Genomic DNA, 21,985 nt, shown 5'->3' with positions numbered 1-21,985 from the left:
GGATCATGGGATCATTTGCATAGCATAATAAAGCGCCAAAAGGTTTTCATTGAAACCACCATTTTTTGCCATCATTTCCAAAGGTCATACAAAACAGTCGTACAATAGTGTGGTCGCACAGAATTGCATGGAATTACTCAAGAAAGTGCAGAAAATGTTGCTTCACAGCTCAAAATATCTTATTTCTCAGTTTCCTTGGCAATATGGACAAATTGGAAGCAGACTGATGTCATTTTTTAGTATATTGTTGCCCAGATTTGCAGATCTGAAAGTTTTTACTGCAAAATTATTACTTTTCAACAGATCCAATGAGAAATTGGCTGTTTAGATGACGGTTATTAGCAGATCCAACAAATTTTTAGCTGTTCGAGGGTAGATCTATCTAGATCTGTGAAGTTTCAGCTATTGGTACGCAGATCTTAGTATTTTTGGGCTGATTTGGACATATTTCTCACAAATTTGGGTGATTCTCAGTCTTACATGGCTGCTACAGCTGTTTAGAGCCATCTATTTTTCTACACTCTTGAATTGTATCTATGGCTTCATTGTCCAACATCTCGGTAGAAGACAACCAGAAATACTCTGGGAAGAACTACAATACCTGGAAGCAACATATGTTGGGCATTTTTTAGTATATGTGTTTGTCAGACATCATTCTCGGCAAGGACACACGACACAGTATTGCAGGTAAACACCAAGGCAAGTTTGATGGCCAAGACAAAGAAGTAGTAATGTTTATCAAATTGTATGCAACAGATGAAAGTCTTCCTGAAGCTCATGCAGGGAAGACCTCAGCATCAATTTGGAAGTGCACTTGAAAGATCTACATGAGACTTCAAACAAAAGTAGAGCCTTTTTTTCGAAGAACATATTTTCAATCACAACCAGTAAGGTAGCATCATTATAGGAGCACTTGCTCAAGTTCGAGGACATCCAAGAAGAGTTGGAAGCTAAGTTACCAGGATCCGGATCCGTCATATTTTTGAAAATCCAGGATCCGGATACGGCAAGGAAATGGCAAGTGCTATATATATAGTTACAATACTTATGGCTACTAACCTAATCTCTCTTGATACAATTTAATGACCTTGACATGCAACTACATCTTTATGTGTAGACAAAACCTAGCTACATAAACTAATCCATTGGAGTTACATAAGGGGCAAAGTTCTACTCTTATCAAATGCTTAAAGTCTTTGGTTGTTAGCTTGATTCCTTATGTTTTGAGGAAAAAAAGATTTTAGCCAATCAACATTTTTAAGTATAAAAATACAACTTAAATAAAAAAAATTAAATATGTATAATTTATGTTGTATGTATCTAAACATTTTAATAAAATATATGATATTTATGTAAAAAAATATATATATATATATAATATACATAATAGAGATATAAAACATATATATAATAATATATATAACCTTTTAAATTATTTAATTTAATAATTTCTTTAGTGAACCCGACAGAAAATAAAGCATAAAATAAAGTATCATATTTATATTTATACACTTTTTAATAACTATATACATAACCTTCTAAATTATAAAAATAAAAATTAACATATTTATATTTATACACTTCTAATAACTATAAACATAACCTTTTAAATTAAAAAATTATTTAGTGAACCCGACAGAGAAAATCAGGGATAAAGTAAATTAATATTTTAAATATTTAAATGTTAAATGTATATAAATTTTTATTTATATTTGAATCTATAAATTAATATATTTATATCACACATTTTTAATAACTATATTAGTGAACCCGACAGAAAATCAAGGATAAAGTAAATTAATATTTTAAATATTTAAATGTATATAAATTTTTATTTTTAATTGAATCATAAATTATATAGTATAATTATATAATATAAATAATATAGATATAAAAATAATGCATACGATTATATAATCTAATTAATATATACTATATAGACACACTTTAATAACTATATACATAACCGTTTAAATTAAAAAAGAAAGGAAAAATTAGTGAACCGGACAGAAAGCCAACGTATCAACAATTACACCGTTTGGTGGTGACATTCGGGTCTTTAGTGAACCCGACGGAAAAGAAAGCGTGGGGTGGTGAAATTCGGCTTTCCTATACACACTGCTCACCATGTGACGACACTTTGAAAAATTACTATTGAATTTGAATTTCGAATTAAACGCATCCATGATTCACAGTCCAGCTGTGAATGAGCACAGGCATTGAAATTCGGCTAATACGAAACTGCAGGGAAAACTTGTAATTTTTGTATTTAAAAAACCAAAAAGGACAAGATGCACATATGAATCTCGGGATTCGTTTTATAGTGGACACATTTCTTTCCATCAGCGCATGAAACATTTATCAAACAGATTTTGGGCGGATCCAGTCGAATCCGAATCCGGTTCCGGATCCGATCCGGGGATCCTTCCCCCAAGATCAACAAGTCAACAGATCGGGTAACATAGGTTGGAAGCGATTGGTCGAATGATGGAAGAAGAGGACATGGTAGTAATCACACTGAAAAGCTTACCATGTGCTTATGATCACTTCAATGAGACCCTGAGCATCACCGTTACAGATGTTGACTTGATCTTTGGAGAGCTTTCCAATAAGCTCTTACAAAAGGATAAATGGAAGGAACAATTCAGTAGCAACAGTGAGACAGAGGATTTCAAGCAAGCCTTTGCTGCCAATTTGAAAGGCAAAGGAACCAAAGAAGAAAGGCCAGAGTAGCAGTGAAGACGACACCAAGGGTCCAAAGATCATTACTTGTCATTATTGTGGCGAGGCAAGCCATACAAAGTAGCACTGCAGAACAAGTTGGCTAACCAGAAGACCAATCAGGGAGGGCCTCAGTCACAGGTTAATGTTGCAAAGTATACATAGAAGGAATCAGCCTTCTATGCATTCATGGTCACAACACAAGCAGATCAGCCCAGCCCCTCTGCTCAGTTCATCAATTTCGGTGCATCACACCATTTCACCAACATGCAGGACTAGTTCACAGAATATAAGCCTTGTTCATCCAAGGATTCAGTGATCTTCAGTGGTGGGGAAGAGTATACAGTAGCCAGTAGAGGAAATGTCCACATTTCCTTTGTAGAGACTATATTGATGTTCCTCAATGACTACTATGTGCTACGTATGGAACTTAATCTGCTTCTAGTTAGTCAGATTACGAGGTATTTCCCCATATAGATGTCAACTTTATTAATCACAAATTATACATAGTTGAGCAAGACCAAGAAGACGATTGCTTTTGGTGTGAAGGACAAGAAGGTTGTTCAGACTGGTACTAGCCACTAAGAGTGCATATAATGTCAATACCCTATGGCATCAGGCATATGTGCACCACAACTTGACCTACCTCTCTCAATTGACACGAGAGAAATTGGTAGATGGACTTCCGGAAATTCAGTGCAACCTCTCTTGGTTGATGCAAGAGAAATTGGAAGATGGACTTGCCAGATAGGGAAGCAACATCACGCACCATTTAATGAAGGATGAGCTTGGACAGTGCAGAGAGTGAGAGTCCTTCAACTAGTTTGTGTAGACATTTGTGGACAAATGAACAACGCGTCAATCATTGATGCAAGTATTTCCTTCTGTTTGATGATGATTACAACTAAAAAAATTGAGGGTACTTCTGAGTAAAATCTGAGGTATTTAATGAATTTTAGAAGTTCAAAGCCTCGGTAGAAAAAGAGTCAAGTTGCCAAATTACGTCTCTTAGGTCTGATAATGGTAGAGAATTATGTTCCAAAGAATTCAATAAATTTTGTATTAAATATGGGATCGAAAGACAATATACTACACCCTACACTCCACATCAAAATAGGGTGGTTGAGAGGCCACACAATTCTATCACATAGATGGCCCATTGTATGTTGTTGAGCAGGTTTGTTCCAAACATGTTTTAGACTGATGTAGTGTTCACAGCAATATACCTACTAAATAGATCTCCCATAATGGTAGTGAAGCAAAAAACCCCAAAGGAAGCATGTTCTAGAAGAAAGCCCAAAGTAAGTCATCTTTAAGTCTTTGGTTCTATTGCCCACACTTGAATTCCAGCTGAGAAGATAACCAAGTTAGATCCAAACAGGAAGAAGTTGATGCTTACAAGGTATGGTGACACTCATAAGGCTTACAAGTTGGTTGACATTGACATTGATAAGGTGAAATTTAGTCGAGATGTTGTTGATGGGGAGGTTGGACATTTCCAAACTTCTTCCAAGTTCAAAATTACCGAGTTGCCAAAAGTGGTGAAGCATTCAGGTGTCAAGCTTCAGGTAGCTCCACCTGACGAGGGGGGAATGGGGGGGCGCAAAGATTCCTAGCATGAATCATCTTCTGGACCTGTAATTTCTTATCCATATACAAGGGGCCCGAGTCATGGTGGCAATACTGACTTGGATGAGAAAGATCCCAAGAAGAGACCCAAGTGATGGAACAACACCATTGAAGATGTCTAAATAGGAGAAATGATGGAGGGACAATCATCAAGAGGAAAATGCAAAAGAAACCTAACATAGTTAACTTTGCATTGATGGCTAATATATAGAAAGTGTATGAGCCACAGTACTATGGGGAGGAAAAAGGAAGACCTAAATCGGCAAAGGCCCTTTGAACATGAGAGCTTGATGAAAATCAAACTTGGGATCTGACATGTCTTCCACTAGGAGCCAAAAGGTGATGAAATCCAAATGACCCAAAGGAATCTGCCTCAAATGCCTTCCCTCCTGGCCACGTAGGAAACGATGCCTAACTTCACAAACATGTGCAACAGATTTCATTGCCTTCAAGCTGGAATTGAATGATCTAGGAATCTTCAATAGTGAAAGGGCTAAGGCCTAAGGGTCCAAATTACACATCAAATCCAAACCTTGGCATTACCATCCCTAAAAGGGAGCACTTGTTGCTAAACAGGATGGAACAATGTCCATTAGAAAGGATTTTTACATGCTCCCTAACAGTCAACCTCTATTTTTCAGTGTGAAATGATAAAGGGAAATTATTTGGATGCTTGTCCCCAAGGTCCTAACCTAACTACAATACTTTTTTCTGCCCAAGAGGACTTAATATGTGTTAGATTATGGTTATCTTTGATAGGGTCAAGATAATAACATATGACTATTTTACTAAATCAAGTTTAACCGTTACATTATTATTTTTTGTTTTATTTTTATCTATTTGGCTTTTTTGGATAATTTCAACAGGAAAAAGTCATAAAATGGATTTATGACAATACACTGACAATTACTTAGACAAAGTGGTTCCCTAAGTCATATTAATAAAATGAGGGTATAAAAGTGGGTTTAGACACATGGAACCCATACTATAGTGGTGTATTTTGGTAATTCTAGCACTTTGGTCTAGATAATCAACTCTTGGGATATATATATATATATATATATATATATATATTTTTAATGATTTAATGACATGTTATGTTTGCTGAAATTGCAATGGTACTTCCAAATTACAATGACACATGGAAATATTGTACCACCCGCATTTCCTTTCTGTATAGTGGATCCAATGCAGTTTTAGTTTCTCTTGTAGTGATGAGTTTAAATTTGTACTTTTTAAATTATTTTTTATATTTATTAATATATATTACTGTCATTCCCAACCTCGTTTCCCTCACATTTGGGGAAATCTTCTAACTGTTCTAGATATGGGAAATATTCTAACTGTTCTAGATACGTGTACATAATGCTCTTGCATACCAAAATTTGATGCAACATTGTTCTAACTTATATTTACACCTTTGTAGATTTCAGCAGTCAAATCATTTCACAGAGGCAAGGTTCCTTGTCCCACAAACAAGGGGATCTCATACACCCATTTGGTGTCTAGCTTGGTCGTGACATTAAAATTACATTATTATTATCGTAGTTGTTGTTGTCACTCCAAATTATGCCATTTTCTTCATATTTGAGAAAAGCTTCTAACCATTCCAGATTTGTGTCCCAACATTCTTGTGTTCCAAAAATCTAGAAATGTTTTCCAGCAGATTCCAGTATGAAAATGTCATTTACATATCATAAAAACAAATCACCATGGTTTTTAAATGAGGTTTGGGTGGGCTCCGCGACTTCGAAATTTTTTAAAAAGCTATTCAATAACAAAATGAAGAAATGGAAGAAAAAAAACATCATCGACTTGAACTCCAAAATCTTTACCTTCAAAAAAAATTGTTTTGACTTCAAATCTGTGTTATCATTATTTCTGTATTTTCCGAGTATTTTACATGTCAGGAACATGTTTTACAGATTAGAGAATTGTGGGCACATTTTAATAATGTTCCTTGATGGAAGGATCCTCACTTGTCCCTATCGAAGGATCATCAATTTCTGTAGTGTTGCCACCAGCTCTCAAACTATCAAATGTATGATAATGTTGATCTTGTTGACACATTTTGTCAACAATCCTAGGAAGAAGGATGCGAAGACATGAAGAATTTTTTTCGAAATTCAACCATCAACCAGCATCGTTTTATCATTGTAAACCCAATTTCTGCAAAATTATATTGTAAAAGATGCTAGCATGACCATCTATTTATGTCACAATACCTAGGTAAGGCTCTGATTTTGGCGACGAATTTCATCCTAAAAAGTTTTTTAACCTCTCCGAATTATGTGTTTCTAAACACAGAGAATCGGCAAAGTTTTTTTTCTAGCTTAAACCCCAAAGCTAGTGTGAAATTCATTGACAAAGTCTTAGGTGAGTCCTAGAGTTATATCGAGTCTTTGTAAAAGTGGTTTGGAAATAATTTTAGCACATTTGGCTAAATCATTTTATTACAAACCACTTGGTCTACGCTAGATCATATTGTGTCGCAAAGTTGGGTAATGTCATGAGGGTCTATATGTAAAGGTGTATTCCCCCTTTGAGGGTTGAACTAATTGTAACATCTGATGTAAAAGATATTTTGGTGCATGGTCCCTCAAACTTAAACACCATGGCTAAAATATTTGAGAGTGGAAAAAATATTAATCCCCTCCTCTAGTGTCAATTAATTAATTTTTCTGGCTAAAATAAGTAAAAGTCCAAAGCCAGAAAATTAATAATTATAAAGAAATTAATTTCTGTCCAAATGGAAAATAATTAAAAATTCGTGGATCAAAGGAAAGTCAATTTTTGGAGGTCCTCCACCACGGGACAAATGGATATTTTCATAAAAATTTGAGCCCTTGGACCTTGGTGGTTAAGTCAGAGTCAATTTTTTGAAGAAATTAATCCAAAATATTAATTTTTGGATTAATTAAAAGTGGGTTTTAAGAAAAAATCAGAATTTTTCCTCAAAATTAAAAATCCAACGGTGGAGATTAAAAGAAGATCAAGTTATTTTGGACAATCGAGATTATTTTGACAAGGATCAAGCCAACTAGCCGTTATTTTCCATTTGGAATAATTTCTCTATAAATAGAAGTCATTTTGCTTCTATAGAGATATCTCTGGAGGACGTAAATTCAGAAAATCTAGTATTGAGTTGTTTCTCCGTTGGGAACAATTTGTATTGTAATATAAAGACTATGGGGTTCAGTGCATGGTATTTTTCTTCTGCTAATCTGTGGCATGTGTTAGCAATGTGTGATCCTATTTTGAGCTGGATATTGATAAAATTATTGTTATTTCATTTGTCGGTGACAAGAACATTCTATTGATATTTTATATTTAAGGTGATATTATTCACTATATGATCTAACAATTTTCTTGAGGATATAATAGAGATTTACAGGTAATGGATATTTTCAAAGAAATTTGAGCCCTTAGACCTTGGTGGTTAAGTCAAAGTCAATTTTTTTAAGAAATTAATCCAAAATATTAATTTTTGGATTAATTAAAAGTGGGTTTTAAGAAAAATTAGAATTTTTTCCTCAAAATTAAAAATCTAATGGTGGAGATTAAAAGAAGATCAAGTTATTTTGGACACTCGAGATTATTTTGACAAGGATCAAGCCAACTAGCCGTTATTTTTCACTTGAAGGAATTTCTCTATAAATATAAGTCATTTTGCTTCTATTGAGATATCTCTGGATGACGTAAATTCTGAAAAGCTAGTATTGAGTTGTTGCTCTGTTGGGAACAATTTGTATTGTAATATAAAGACTATGGGGTTCAATTCATGGTGTTTTTCTTCCGCTAATCTGTGGTATGTGTTAGCAATGTGTGATCCTATTTTGAGCTGGATATTGATAGAATTATTGTTATTTCCTATGTTGCAGGAAATGTGGGGCAGAAGGGCGTTTCGATACGGAAACGGGTACGAAACGCTGAAACGCGTTTGGTACGGCCCTGAAACGCGTTTCAGGCCGTATTGGCCACGTTTCAATTTCTTGAAACGTGGCCAATACGGCCTGAAACGCGTTTCGGGGCCGTATGACCCACGTTTCAGCATTTACTTGTGTTTTATTTTATTTTATTTCTTTTCTAATCTATTCTTACGTTAGCCTAGTGACTTCTAGTTGCTTCCAGATGCCTGTCTAAAGTTATAAAAGTGAACTTTTGCCCTAGTGTTGATATGCAGTTCATGGTAATGTTAAATTCTTAAAGTAAAAGTGATATTCTCCTTTATTTTTCATTTTTATCCTTTTACTTAAATTTTTAACATTACCATGAAATGACTCAGGATGTTTGAGAGTGGTTTCGCCCTCATTGGATTTCATATGGAGAAAGTAGAATTTTAGATCTCACTCAAAATCCAGCAGACTTATCCGTTTTTCAGGATTTCAGGACTGGGGGGATTGCAATGTTTCCATTGGATTTTATCATGTACTAGGGTATGGAACTTGTATTTAATCAAGAGAACCAAGCCCTCTATGCAGGGGAGACTCCCAATAATCAAGAGAATGTAGGGTACTAGGGTATGAAACTTGTATTTAATCAAGAGCATTAAGGTTATTCGACTATGTAGGAGGAGACTCTCAATCAAGCACGAGACAAGAAATTAGAAATTTCTCGTGGCTGATTTTGGATATTTCTATTTTCATTATGTGATTATTCATGAGTAAATGTGATGCAAATTTAGATACTTATAGTTTATGCATTGACAATTGACAGTTTTATCATAATGTAATAAATTAGAATGTATCATATATGCTTTATGATTGCACATATTTCTTAAATGTCCTAATATATATATATATATATATATTCGCGTTTCCCCGTTTCCAAAATTTGGGGAGGTCGCGTTTCGTATCGCTTCCCGTTTCGGAAACTCGTACCCGTTTCCCCGTTTCGTACAACCTTGGTTATTTCATTTGTCGATCACAAGTACATTCTATTGATATATTATATCTGAGGTGATATGATTCACTATATGTTCTAACAATTTTCTTGAGAATATAATAGAGATTTACAAGTACGCTAGCCCTTGGGCTCCAAGTTCACAGACTGTGGGGAAAAGCTGACTATGTTTGGGCTTTGAGATTTCTTTATGGTATTTGATTTTGCAGGAGGGTTTCAACCAATATTTATTTTTCAAAAATATATTCATCCATTGTTATTGCTCCAAAATTATTTTTCTCCAAAAAAAAAATCTTGTAGATATTGTATATTTGTGAATTATTTGTAGATAATTGGTAAATTATTTCTAACTCATTTGTTTTGCAGCAATTGGGGTATTAATATTTTTTGGGGTTTGATATTTTGTATATACATTTGGAGTTTTGGGCATTCTTTGAATTATTTTTGCAAGTGAATTTCAAGTTGATCAAGAGATTTTGCTGGGGTTTTGAGGCATATCTAGGCCTAGGAAAGGCAAGATCTAGCCTCCATTCATCCTCCAAGCCTGGCATCCAACATTTTGGCAGCAAATTCGTAGATTAAATTTTGTTTGCAAGTTTTTGGATTTTTTTTGAGGCCCTTGGCGTAGCCGTCCATCCTTTTTGGCCTACCCGTGAGGCCTAAGAGTTTCCTAGGGCCCTCGGCCCCCCTCTCTACCCTAGTCACAACCCATTTTGGGATTGACGTCACCCTCAAGGGCCTTCGGCCCTCTTCCTTGGCCTAGCTGCAAGCCTCCAAGGGCCTCAGCCCCCCCCCTTCCAGCTTGGCCGCAGCCTTGGGCTGCCCTTAGGAGCCCTCGACCCCCTTGAAACCTTAGTCGCAGCCCCTAAAGGGGCTTCCCTTGCCCTATGTCAGCCCTAGAGGGCTTACTTGCCCTTGTCGTGCCTCATCTTGCCCTTTTCCCTTGGTCTTTGCCCTTGTTTTTCCTTTCTAGCACCTCATTTGTCTTTTCTAGCCCTAGTCTTGGGGCTTTCTAGCCTTCTAGCCCTAGCCTTGTATTCAGTCATCTCAGATTTTTGTATGATTTTAGTGGGCCAACAATTGGTTTTGCAGTAATATTAGAGCTAATTTGTTGGTTGCAGGTACCCAAGTCCATTGGAGTTCAAACTAGCCATCAACTAGGCCTCTAGGCTTCTTGGTTTGCCCCTCTTCTCCTCCTCATTTTCTTTGTTTTGTTACAGCCATTTATACAGTCATATAAATTGAATAAAAATCATTAAAATTGATTAAAGATTAACTACTAATCACTCAACTTGATTGGCTAATCATTGGAACATTTTGGGCATTGATAATTTGGCACCTTGCTGGACTGAATCACTAATTTTCTGAATTATTTCAAGTCTGATATAAGCTTTTTTGAGGTCTGATCTGAACATTAAAAGTCTGACCTATAGCTTCTAGACAATCTTATAATCAAATGGATATCAGTGGAAAGTGAATGTGTTGATTTTCTAGCTCATATATGGCATTTTGCATTCATTCTTGACTGCTGATATAAAATTGCAGACCTCTGAACAGTGAAAACAAGGTTGCAGCAACAATAAATCACTCTTCAGTCGCTAAAATTGGCTAACAAACTCTCATAATTTATAATCGTTCATGGTTGAAGTGATTTGGGCTTAAATTTGGTCATTAGCATCTAGTTTCACTCTTGCAATAACACACACAAGTGCTCTAATCAAGTTGATAAGTGTTAAATGTTATTGGCAATTTGCTCTAAGTAACATTGTGGATTAATGCTCTAAATTTCTCATTGCCATTAATAAGTAGATTCATTGCTCATTGTTGAATTGGATATCTCTTGTGGATGTTATCTTGAATCATCATTGCGAAAAGTCATCTAGGTTGTCTCTCTCATAGATCTAATTGGCATATTGATATTGGTGATTGGTTAAAGATTAAGAAGCATTGATCTTGTATTGTTTATCTCTTGAGTTATTGTCTTATCGGCATTATTTTCTAGCACCATTAAGCTTAAGCATTTTCTCTTGTGATTGAGATTGGATATTGTTCAAGTACTTCATTGTTCATCATTGAAGATCATTGTAATTGAATATTTAATCAATTGAGTAATCTCACCCTAATAGCACTCATCCATCTCTTGCACTTGCATACTAGGATCAATGTTATCAGAACTGAACTGATCATCGAACCAGAAAACCTTGTGGACCAGGAACCAGTGGAAACCGAAGAGAGAGAACCAAAAAAAACAATTTTACCAAAAACATATAAAATATTCATATTTTAAAGTAAAAACAAATATATTTATGTGCATCCATATGAATCCAAACCATTTATACACAAATATGCAAAACTTCTCATTTATATAGCAACTAATAGATTGAACCAAAAATGTTACAAGCGTCAAGAAGCAGGCTCTAAAAGGCCTTTATAGTCCAAAATAACATGATAGATCATAGTATTATACTACAGCCTACAATGCTACAAGCTACAGCTACAGCAAATCAATGATCAAATCATCAATCATCATTCAATTCCTAATCATCCTCATTTGAAGAATGAGTAGCATACAAGTCTGCAATGGGATCATGGCTTGATTCCCCTGGCCCTGAAGTTGCTACTGGTGCTTCTGATTTATCTACCTCCGCATCTTGTGGAGGTGGGTCCAAGTCCAACCAAGAAAGGTCTTCATTGTCAAATGTTGGTGCTTGACTCTCCACGACCCATTCTAATGTTGGATCAAAGTCACCCAAGACAATGTTGCTTGATTCAGGGGTGTTTTATTCAGCAATTGGTTGCGCATCAACCTAAGGTTGTACTAAACAAAAACCATGTCATTCAACAGCTTTTGCTCCAAACGGTTCATCTTCTTAGTGTGTATACGCTCAAATTCTCCTCACCAAACTCAACTCAAAAATTGCAAGAGACTCGAATGAATAGTGTGATTGAAATAGAGGGGGTGTGGGTGTTTAAATAACTTTCGTGGGGGGCTAGAGTAGCGTTAGAAACTAGTAAAAATAAAAAATGTTTTTATTATTTATGCCTTGGTCGTGCGACCGCAGGCCTTGCAGACCGGCGAAACCGATCTCTGAACCAGTCCGGACCAGTTCAGTACCGAACAGGTCTTTTCCAGTTCGGACGGGTTTTGCCCCCAAACCGGTTGATTCCAATAACATTGACTAGGATTAGTATCTTGCATTAACTAATTCACTTCCAAGCATAAGCTTGGTCGATAGAGACATAGGCCCACCTTTCTCATCTAGCTTAAGGAGTTTGGAACCTATTTAGTGGTTAACACAGTGACTTGCAATCGTCAGAGCCACAGTCTCTATATCGTCGGAGGCATCAGGTGGTTAGAACCTAAGGGGAGGTATCATTAACCAGGCCCTAGCCTGCTTCCCCTTGGCTTCTCTCTCACAAACTACTCTAGAGACTAGCTTCAAAACAATGAAGAGAACAATTGTTCATCTGGTAACTTGGCAATAATTTGTTTTAGCAAGTAGTTGACTCCATTTACGGCATTTGCCTTCATAATAAATCTAATCGAATCATTTAACTTGCTATTTCAACCAAGTTGCTTGGCAATTCAGTTGTGTCTTCCAGATTTGTCAATTGCCAACAAATCTTACATCTTCGCATTTCATAGGGCCTGCCTCCCATAGCTTGTTGTAGGGAGATAGCTAGAACGGAAAGGGCAGGGATCAAAGTGACAGCCCCCGTCCTAAGCATTGTCACATCTTGCCTGTACAATTTGGGCAGCAACAGAGCTTGATGGTCTAGATTTTGTATCTCAATTCATTCTATTGTCATTCATGTATGGCCAAAGGAATAACCTACTTTGAGTAATCAAATTTTGCTATAAGGTTATCTAATATTTAAAGATAATAATGGTGGTGTGTCATACTGTCTAATTGTGAATCATGTTATTAGCCTTGAATTTTCTTATTACTAATATTTATAGTGTTGAAGATTATATGTAAGGTGCACTTCATTTCCTCAAATATTCAAAATGTTGCTATTGAAATAAGGTTAAGCTTCTAGTCTCCCCATCACTAGTAGCTACAACTACAAAGATATTGACTTACAAAAAAGTCAAGCATTGTTAGAATGTACCGCAACCTAGTCAAATTCAAGCTTGTAATACATTCCACTAAAATTTGCATCCTTTTACATAGTGTCAACTTGAGTGAAGGGTTAAAGCATGACCAACAACAAACCTTCCATTCAGTTCAAACTATGACCAGCACTCCCATAGCTTGTTGTAGGAGATAGCTAAAACGGAGAGGGCAGGGATCAGAGTGACAACCCCTGTCCTAAGCATTGTCGCACCTTGCCTGTACAATTTGGGCAACAACAAAGCTTGATGGTCTAGATTTTGTATCTCAATTCATTCTATTGTCATTCATGTATGGCCAAAGGAATAACCTACTTTGAGTAATCAAATTTAGCTATAAGGTTATCTAATCTTTAAAGATAATAATGGTGGTGTGTCAAACTGTCTAATTGTGAATCATGTTATTAACTTTGAGTTTTCTTATTACTAATATTCATAGTGTTGAAGATTATATGTAAGGTGCACTTCATTTCCTCAAATATTCAAAATGTTGCTATTGAAATAATGTTAAGCTTCTAGTCTCCCCATCACTAGTAGCTACAACTACAAAAATATTGACTTACAAAAAAGTCAAGCATTGTTATAATGTACTGCAACCTAGTCAGATTCATGCTTGTAATACATTCCACTAAAATTTGCATCCTTTTACATAGTGTCAACTTGAGTGAAGGGTTAAAGCATGACCAACAACAAACCTTCCAGTCAGTTCAAACTATGACCAGCACTATTTCTCATGCAGCTAAAATTCACATGGTAGTGTGTCCTGACATAGTAATTTGTGGCTCCACCAACTTGCCACGTTCATCACCACTCATACTTAAAGTGAAAAGAAATTTAACAGCTTGTGCAATGATTTTCATAATAGCAACCCATACAGTAGCTACAACTTTATATATGTATTTATGAAGTTATGCACAAGTCAGATTCAAGCATGTAATGCAGCCTAGTAGATTCATCAATGATGCATCCTTCACATGTGGATGGCTTAAGTGAGGGGATAACTCATGCTGAAACAACCTTGCATGCAGTTGAAACTTGAAACTCACATGGTCAACACCATTTCTCATTGACTGAGAAATCACATGGTCCTTATGGACTAATCTATGGCTCTACCAACTTGGCACGTCCATCATCATCCAAACTTATAGTGAAACAAATTTTGCAACTCATTCAATGCTTTACAAACTGGCACTCATGCAGCAGCATGCATATTACCAACTCATATAGTACGATTAATATTATCAACTCATAAGGACTATATCATGTCAATTGCTCTTATGGTGCTGCTAGGAATTTCTGAATTTTCTATATCTTGACACCAGTCTAAGGGCCAAAGCTAATGCTATGTCACACCTCACATAAATGCAGGGTAGCTAATTGTAAATGCATGGTAGCTATTATAGATGATAAATCAAACCTCCATTAATCCACAGGGAGTCTGCTATTAGTGAGTCATATATTTGTTCCTCATCATGCATTTCCCAGGTAAATCCACAGGGAACTTCCCCTCATTCTGAGGATGAAACCCATGGTAAACCAGATTCTTCACAGCTCACGGCCATGTCAACAGTCAAATTGGCTCACAAAGAGAACAAGCAGGTCACAAAAGTGGGATTTGAACCCCAGCAGAGGACAACAACTTTCCTGGCAGCCACTCAAGCTACACCCAATTGACTATTAATGATCATGTAACCATATCCTTTATGCATATTTATTTTAATTATATTATATTACAATAAAGATCTGTAAAAATTTTATATTTTTATTTAGATCTTTTCAAATAAATTTTGTGAATCATTTCTTTCCTGTCAGCAAGAAAAAGGTGTTGTCTAACCATTATATGTTTTGGAGTTTTTGGCTGGAATACGGCGAATAAAAACCAAAGAAACAAATAACAAAAAAAGAACGGTCATATCTTGATCTTTGTTGTTTAAAATCAGTTTTTGACTGCATATATCGATTCAGCACCCTTAAAAACCCCTGGGGCACTCAGATTGTGGAGTGTTCACAACTTAAACATATGATTCCAACAAATCCCTGCTGGATTGTGGACAAATTATACATGGAAATACAAGTGTCCAACACAAGACACAGCAACCTCGGAAACACAACATGGAGGACGTGTGTGTAACAAATTAGTGAATACAGAATAACATAACCAATGTGGCTCAGATCATGGAGCTTAAACAGTTTTCTAATGTCGAAACAACATTTTCTGATCATGCTAACAGAGAACAAGCTAGCGTCACCCCTAGCCCACATGAAGAAAAAGATGTGTAATGGTGAAAGTGTTTCCGATTCGACGTATCTGTTTGATGATGGGAAGTGGCATGAAGAGTATGATACTGTCTTAATATTCTGTGGATCTATAAGCCCTCTTGTGTTACATGAATGTAGATCAAACCTCAGTCCAGATGATGATCATCAGCTCTCCATGAATGATACAGCAGACCTACAAAACAATGACAAAAATGTGGAACACACTGCTCATTCAATTGCATTAGAAGAATAGTTACATGTCAAGAATGATGAAACCCTTGATACAAGTGGGAATGCCATTTCTGAGTTTTCTGAGGTTGAAATCAAACAGCATCACGAAGTTGAGGAAACATGTTGTCACGTCCTTACCATTTGCATGCAACCTGAACAGAGCAATTCTCTATCTTATGTTGTGTGTTATAAAGACACTCGTTAGTCGTTACTATGATGAGGATTGTGATGAAGAAGAGCACATGGCTGATCATGTCACAGATATACTTGGTGAAAACGATATTACGTTTTTATGGGCCACAGGCTTCTTTTGTGGGGTGCACATACCCAATTTTTGAAACATGGCAAGGGCATGTGTCCGACACGTGTTTGGCATGTTGGACATGTGCCCTCACATATCCGAGTCCAATACACAGTAAATGAGACACAGGCCCTGTTTGGAGTCTGGACATGTCATGTTACTTAGATTTATATCTTCAGATGTCATTGTCATAATAGCTCTCATACAGTATAACCTAAGTAACAAAGGTGTACACACACTCTCCAAAGGTGCAAACAACCCACACCATGTGCATGTTGGGTGAAGTATGACACACCACAACCTCTCAATGGGTGCTCTGTGCATAGGGTACATCCCATATTACAACAGTGTCCCAAGTCGTTACGGGGCTATTGTCCCCAAATAACTGGTACTAGATTAGTAGTTGATTCATTGAAACAATATGTGATAGGATTAGCTATGCATATAAAGGTAGACCATTTGCACTAAATCCTATTATAATATATGGATAATATAATTTGGTGCTCATGGATGGAGCAAAGTCATAAGAGTTTCTTGGGCAACTGAGAAGCAGATGACAAATCTCTCAAGAATGAATGTTTCTGACAGGGTCTTACAGAAATCATATATTGCTACAAATTTGTCATGGAAATAAATCAACCACATGACCAACGTGCATTGAGTGCCTATCCAAACAACTAACTCTTTTACCTTTATCAATTTTATTTTACAGCAACTTCAACAACTATATCAGAAATATGTTACATATAAAAGCTGAGGAATCTACCTCAACACTTCCCTTTCTAAAAATAGCCAAAAAAAAATTGGAAAATTTTAATTACATAATTAAACAGTGTATCTTTTTTCTAAGCTTGTTGGCTTTGATGACGGTGCAGAACACATGACAAAGTACTCACCATGCCTTCCATTGCTGAGATATAGTTGTACTCTTTGCAGATTTAGCATCAATAATCGAAGCAGCAGACTTGGAAATTTCTTCTGCTTCAGTCCCTGGAAAATTTAATACAAGAGATGAAAGCAATGAATCTGCAATTGTACTTGAAGAGTTAATGCCTGACCTCAGTGCACCCCCTCCCAGAAGCACTTGTAAATGAGCCTCTCGAAGTTCCCGGCTTAATAAAGACAGGGTAGAACTATGAGGAACAGCCACTCTTCGTAGCCTCCTACGCCGCTGGATGTAATCTTTAGTTAAAGATAAACTCAGACTGCTCTTCTGTCAGATAACTTCAAGATTAGAACAAAACCAAGCAAACTATCATTTATTACAGACAGAAATACCAACAATAAGGATATTTTAAATAGATGCCCATGCTGTGTAGTGATATGATTCAGCATATCCCTCCCAACCTTCAGAGTGCAAACAGGACACACCTGAAGATGAAAAACAGGGGAGAAATCAGCAGAGAATATGTTTTCCAACCAGCATAGTTTTATTCATGACAAGTTGACAACTATGCCATTGATTTGAAATATAACTGGCATAATGCCTATATTATTTGCATAAATTATTCAAAGCAGCTTCCTGCTAAATCAAACATCGAAGTAATGTATTTCTCATTTGTAACTTTGTAAATGAACAAGTTCCTCGCAAAATTTGTACGTTCAAAGTAACTTAGTCGTGTCTGAGATGTTCTTCAACAACTACACAGATTAATGAATATTCTGGAATCCCAAAAATAATCAACAAACCATTCACTTCCCAAATCTAACATGACACAAACCTAGTTTTTGTTTGTTTTTGTAGCAATTTGCTTCAGAGTAATGGTCTGAACTTACTTCCATATAAAAAGAAATACCACTATAATTATAATCTCTTCAAGAAGAGCAAACCATGCATCGAAGATTGGTGATAATCCCGCAACAAAACTCTTCAAACACTAACTAGCAAACAAGTTTTGCATCAAGAAGGAATTCCCTCTCTAAAACTTAGTTAATACAGATATTATTGACTTTACTAGAAGAATCTCAGGAATTAACTTACAAGTATGACCTAAATTGATGTGGCCCTATAACTCAGATTTGTGAGGAGTAATAGATTCTCTAACTTTGACTAAGTCTATCAATCCTGCTCTCAATTCTTTGCTTGGCCAGAGACGCCTTCAAACACCAAGGAATCAATGCATAAAATTGTTAATATTAAAGAAGAGATCACTGGAACTTTTGAGTTTTGACTACTCAATCTGGCCAGTCTTGATTCTACAACTTCGATTAGAGTTGTCCAGTGCCACATTGGTCAAATGCAAAAGATAATCTCTCTCAAACTAAAGGCCATCATTCACTGAGCATACATTAATGAGGCGACTCTACTTCTAGAAAACAGCAAAAAGTAGAAGCAGAAGACCAAGATGAAAAGCTAGACAAGATCATATAATTTATTAATGTCCAATAAATCACCACAAAATTAGGTTAATCAGCCTAAGATAGCACATGCGGTGCCAGTACAAAGAGGGAATGTCAAAGCATCTCTTAAACAATGCTAAAAGCCAAACAAAATTAAGATCTAAGAACAAGATTGGAACTTGAGGCTAAATAATAGATATTTCGTTCGATAAACCCAAAAAAAGTATTATGCGCTGATACAGTAAAAAAGCTAGAAACTGAAAATCTGATATTAAGCAAGAGAGAGAGAGGGGATGTCAAGACCCACTAGAACTGGTAGCTGAGGACCACTGACTGGACTGAGATGCAGGCTCACCACAGGAATTTCCAATCACTCTGAAAAGGCTAATGCAGTGGCAGATGATATCCTCTGGTGAATGACCAGGACTAACACACCCTTGCTGTATGACTAGGATCCTGGCCCCTGGGCAGAGCACACAAATGAAACCTCTAGGGAGTGACTAGGACTGAGAGGGCGTGGCCGTAGATTCTGTGGGAAGCACACGATGTGTTGAAATTGGGTAGCTTTAGGAGGTACTCCCACAAGTCCTGGGTGCTAGACTTGTGAGGAGAAAATCAACAAAAGAATGAGCAAGTACCCAAGTTTGGGGTTTTGAACCCAAAGGTGTAGGCTTGGAACCCAAGGAAACTATTTTTATATTCTAATTTGTTGTTGAGGGGTCTCTTGAAAGATGAAGCCAGCTCCTGAGTCACCTATTAGGGAGAGATAAATACAGGGCCAAAGGAGAGGCTACATATAAGTCTTATGTAACTTCACTTGTGCAAGGAAGCAAGCCTAAAGGAACTGCAGCTGTCCAAGGAGGCCATGTTAGGAGTTTCTGGTCAAGAAGTCTGTTTGAAGGCCGAATAGACTCTCCTAGAGGAGGCAGAGGATTTTGTGATCAAGGCAAGGGCTGCTCTTTGTTTAAGGCAATTGCTAGAAGCCTAGAAGAGGTCCGAACCCTTGAAGACGACTGGACTGTGTCTCGTCTATGCCGCAGGAAGAGAGAGACCAGCCAGAGTCCTGAAGTAGGGCACCCAAGGCTGGAAAGAGCTAAAGAAGGGCATCTGAGAGCTGCTGTAGGGTCTGTTCAAGAAGTTTGAGGACTAACGTTCGACAGCGAAGACAAGGAGGCTGGCTGCAGGCTGCCTCAGCCCCAAGAAGGTAGCAGCAGGTTGGACAGTGGCTTAACAGAGGGTGACGAAGGTTGTTGACGGTTGGCCAAGGCCTACAGTAGGACAGCCACGGCCTAGAATGGCTGGACAGAGATCTTGAAGCAGGCCATGGTCTGTCAGGAGGCTGGCCGTGTTGTGTACCATGGGTTGAACAGTGACTGTATAGATCAGTGGGCTAAAGAAGCAGTCTGCTGAAAGCTACAGCAAGTAGACAAGGTCTAAAGGACCAGATCTTGTGGACAGAAGAGGACTGAAAGGGCCGATTGCCAAGGACAGCAACAGCTAAGTTAAGTTGTTTATTCTTTGTATTTATGGGCAGATGAGAACCAAAAGGATAAGGCCTCAGCCCTAATTGTATCAGTCAAAGGACACACTTGTATTTTATTGTATATTAGCATCTGTACAGGGATTGTAAAGGGCCATGATCCCTGGTAAGGGAGCCTTGTAATTTTCTGATTGATGGACTCATACGAACATGTTTGGGCAATAATTCTTGTGTACTATTGTTGATTTCACTGCTGTTATATTATACTGTGCAAAGTTGTTTTTCGGTTGAGCATCTTCAGTGCGTTTATGTGCTTAGCTAAGTCATAGATCAGACTTGGGGTGCGTGGATATTTCAAAACGATGAAGAAGCTCAGTTCTCCTAACATCAAGAGAAAGACACATAGATCTGGTCTAAAGGTTAATCACGCACTCAAACACACTAGGAACCCTCAACTTACAAGCACTTTGCACAGCAGACATCTACAGCAGCAAAATCAATAAAGTACACAGAGTTTGAGCCCAAAGCTCGATTATTTTATTAGTACATCAATAAAAAAATCATGGGGCTCCAGTACCAAGGATCATGGCCCTCCAGATCACTAGTACAGCTAGTATACATAGTATACAATCAGGGCTTGATATCCGTTTCTTCAAATCTTCAATCTGCCCAAAGAAGACAAGAACAAAACAAACAACTTACTTGTTGAAGATTTCCTATCACCACCAGCCCTTTCAGTCCATATTTGCCCTTGACACCTGGCTGTCCTTTGCCTCCTTTACACAGTGATCTGACTCTTTTCAGGTCTCTGTCAAACCCAGCTGCTCACAATGTGTTGGACCTATCAAATGCACTGCATATCAGCCTTCAAATACATCAGCTACTCACAGTCTGTTAGTCCTTCAATAAGACTGCATAACCAGCCTTCAATCGTTGTTCACAATTTCATTTGTGAACAGACTTCATTAATGATTAATATACCTCTGCAATCCACCTTCTTCCTTGAACAGCAACCATCTTCTTGTGTCTTGCTGGCCTCTACATAGACCTTAGACACATTTACACGCTTGGCCACCATCCTAAGCTTCTCAGCCTCTGCCCCTAGGGCTCTGAACCACTCAGCCCTCTTTATTTTAGGCCTGCGCCTTACCTCAGAAACCCTCACTGCCTGCAGCCTCATTTTCTTGTTTAGGTGATCCTAAGGGCATGGTTGACCTCCTATGCCTCTTGGTTCTGCCCTTCATCAGCCAGAGGTCTCACGGCCTCCATATCTGCCTGCGGCCCTTCTTTCTGTTCATAGCGCAGAAAGCTAACAGACCTATTACTCTGCCTAAGACAGATCGGTGGCCTCCTGCCTCCATCTAGGGCTTCGGCCTCCCATTTCCTAAAGCAGAACATCGGTCAAAGCAGATCTCAGGCCTTTCAGCCTTCTCCTAGAGCACGAACTCTTGTCCAGAGTGAACCATATCCTCCAAGTACAGCAGTAGGTAACTTGGCCTCTTCTTCTAGGTTTGAATCCTTCTCCCAAAATCAGAAATCAGACCATTCAAACATATTCTCCTAGCTGCGGGTTCTCCTTGAGGATCTCGGCCCTCCACTTTGGCTACATCTTCCACAAGGATGAGATTATAATTGTGTGAGACCTCACCTTAGGTCTCTTCTATGCTCTTGGGTCATTTAGGAAACCACTAGAACTTAGGGTTTTAGCCTCTAAACCCTTTAGAATAAATATTTAGTTCTTTAGATCCTAAACCCACTGCTTTGGGTCCAAAACCCCACTTTTGTGTAAACTGCCCAACCAACAACTTTTGTTAGGTATCCGTATCCTTCTCAAAAATACCTTCCGAGCTACCCAAAATTTAAAAAAGCTTCACTGAATGGGGGAGAGAAAATGTACTCAAAGTAGAAGAATGCACATAGAAAGGCATGTTTAAATTTATTCTGAAAAATTTTGAAAAGTCTATTAGGGAATAAATTGATTGCTGATAAGTAATCTCAGATTAAGTGT

At 37.4% G+C, this 21,985-nt stretch overlaps 1 protein-coding gene across 1 annotated transcript in view; it reads right to left on the bottom strand.

Moving 5' to 3' along the window:
* LOC149209055 (protein DEHYDRATION-INDUCED 19-like) overlaps positions 1-21,985 on the bottom strand; it is a 58,860-nt gene that overhangs the window by 13,506 nt on the left and 23,369 nt on the right. The window contains exons 3-4 of the mRNA XM_089396274.1: positions 17,451-17,528; positions 17,054-17,334 (exon numbers count right to left, since the gene is read on the bottom strand). Of these exons, the coding sequence (XP_089252400.1) occupies positions 17,054-17,334; positions 17,451-17,528 (359 nt within the window). The remainder of the gene's footprint in view (positions 1-17,053; positions 17,335-17,450; positions 17,529-21,985) is intronic.

This window comes from Pinus tabuliformis, chromosome 1_2 (genome assembly GCF_031772625.1).
Source record: "Pinus tabuliformis cultivar Carrire ecotype Pingquan chromosome 1_2, CPIR1, whole genome shotgun sequence".
Taxonomy (NCBI): domain Eukaryota; kingdom Viridiplantae; phylum Streptophyta; class Pinopsida; order Pinales; family Pinaceae; genus Pinus; species Pinus tabuliformis.
This window is presented reverse-complemented; position numbering and strand designations above follow the sequence as displayed.